Consider the following 644-nt stretch of genomic DNA (forward strand, 5'->3'; position numbering starts at 1 on the left):
TCCATCTTGAAGCCGTCCTGTTGGAAGAGGTGGGCCGAGTGGCAGCCCGGGTCGAGCTGAGCCGGGGGCAGCGTACACAGCTGGGGCTCGGAGCCGTAATGGCCCAGGGAGGACTGGAGCCCCATGGAGCTCCCCGTGCCGACGGCGGGCAGACCCACGCCCTGGCCGGCCTGCAGGTCCATCCAGCTCCCCGGGCCGGTGTGGAGGTCCCACCAGGAGGGAATGTTCATGTCTTCTGAGCTGCCACCGGGCGGCGCTGTTCTGAGCCAGGGTTCATACGGGTGGGCCATGGACACGTCTACTGCAGGGAAGAGATTGATGGCGAGGTGCCCCGAGGATTCAGAGTTTGAGTTGTTCAGTGGGATGTCCACAGAGAAGTAATACCTGCACGGGAAGAAAAGAGAGAAGGGGGGTTGATGTGAGATGGATGTATCACAGCAAAGTAAAACGCAATTAAACGTGTAGCTACGTTCCAACAATCAGACGCCTTGTGTGTGTTTGCTTGTGTGTTTGTTTATGCAAGTCCAAATTTCCATCAAAGGGATTCTGCGCAAGCGCTTTAATCCCCCAAATCCGCCTACCACATAAAACCACCTCCCCAGAACACACCCCCAGTTCTCACGCAGCGTGGCCGTGGGGAGATA

At 57.9% G+C, this 644-nt stretch overlaps 1 protein-coding gene across 1 annotated transcript in view; it reads right to left on the reverse strand.

Annotated features, from left to right (window-relative positions):
* Nucleotides 1-290, reverse strand: part of LOC311340609 (transcription factor Sp6-like) — a gene marked incomplete at both ends in the record, with an annotated part of 903 nt that extends 613 nt beyond the window's left edge. The window contains one exon of the mRNA XM_084465472.1: nt 1-290. This exon is cut by the window's left edge and continues 613 nt beyond it. Coding sequence (XP_084321598.1) covers nt 1-290 — 290 coding nt within the window.
* Between the last annotated feature and the right edge of the window lie 354 nt (nt 291-644).

This window comes from Micromesistius poutassou (assembly GCF_964030765.1).
Source record: "Micromesistius poutassou genome assembly, chromosome: 3".
Classification (NCBI taxonomy): Eukaryota; Metazoa; Chordata; class Actinopteri; order Gadiformes; family Gadidae; genus Micromesistius; species Micromesistius poutassou.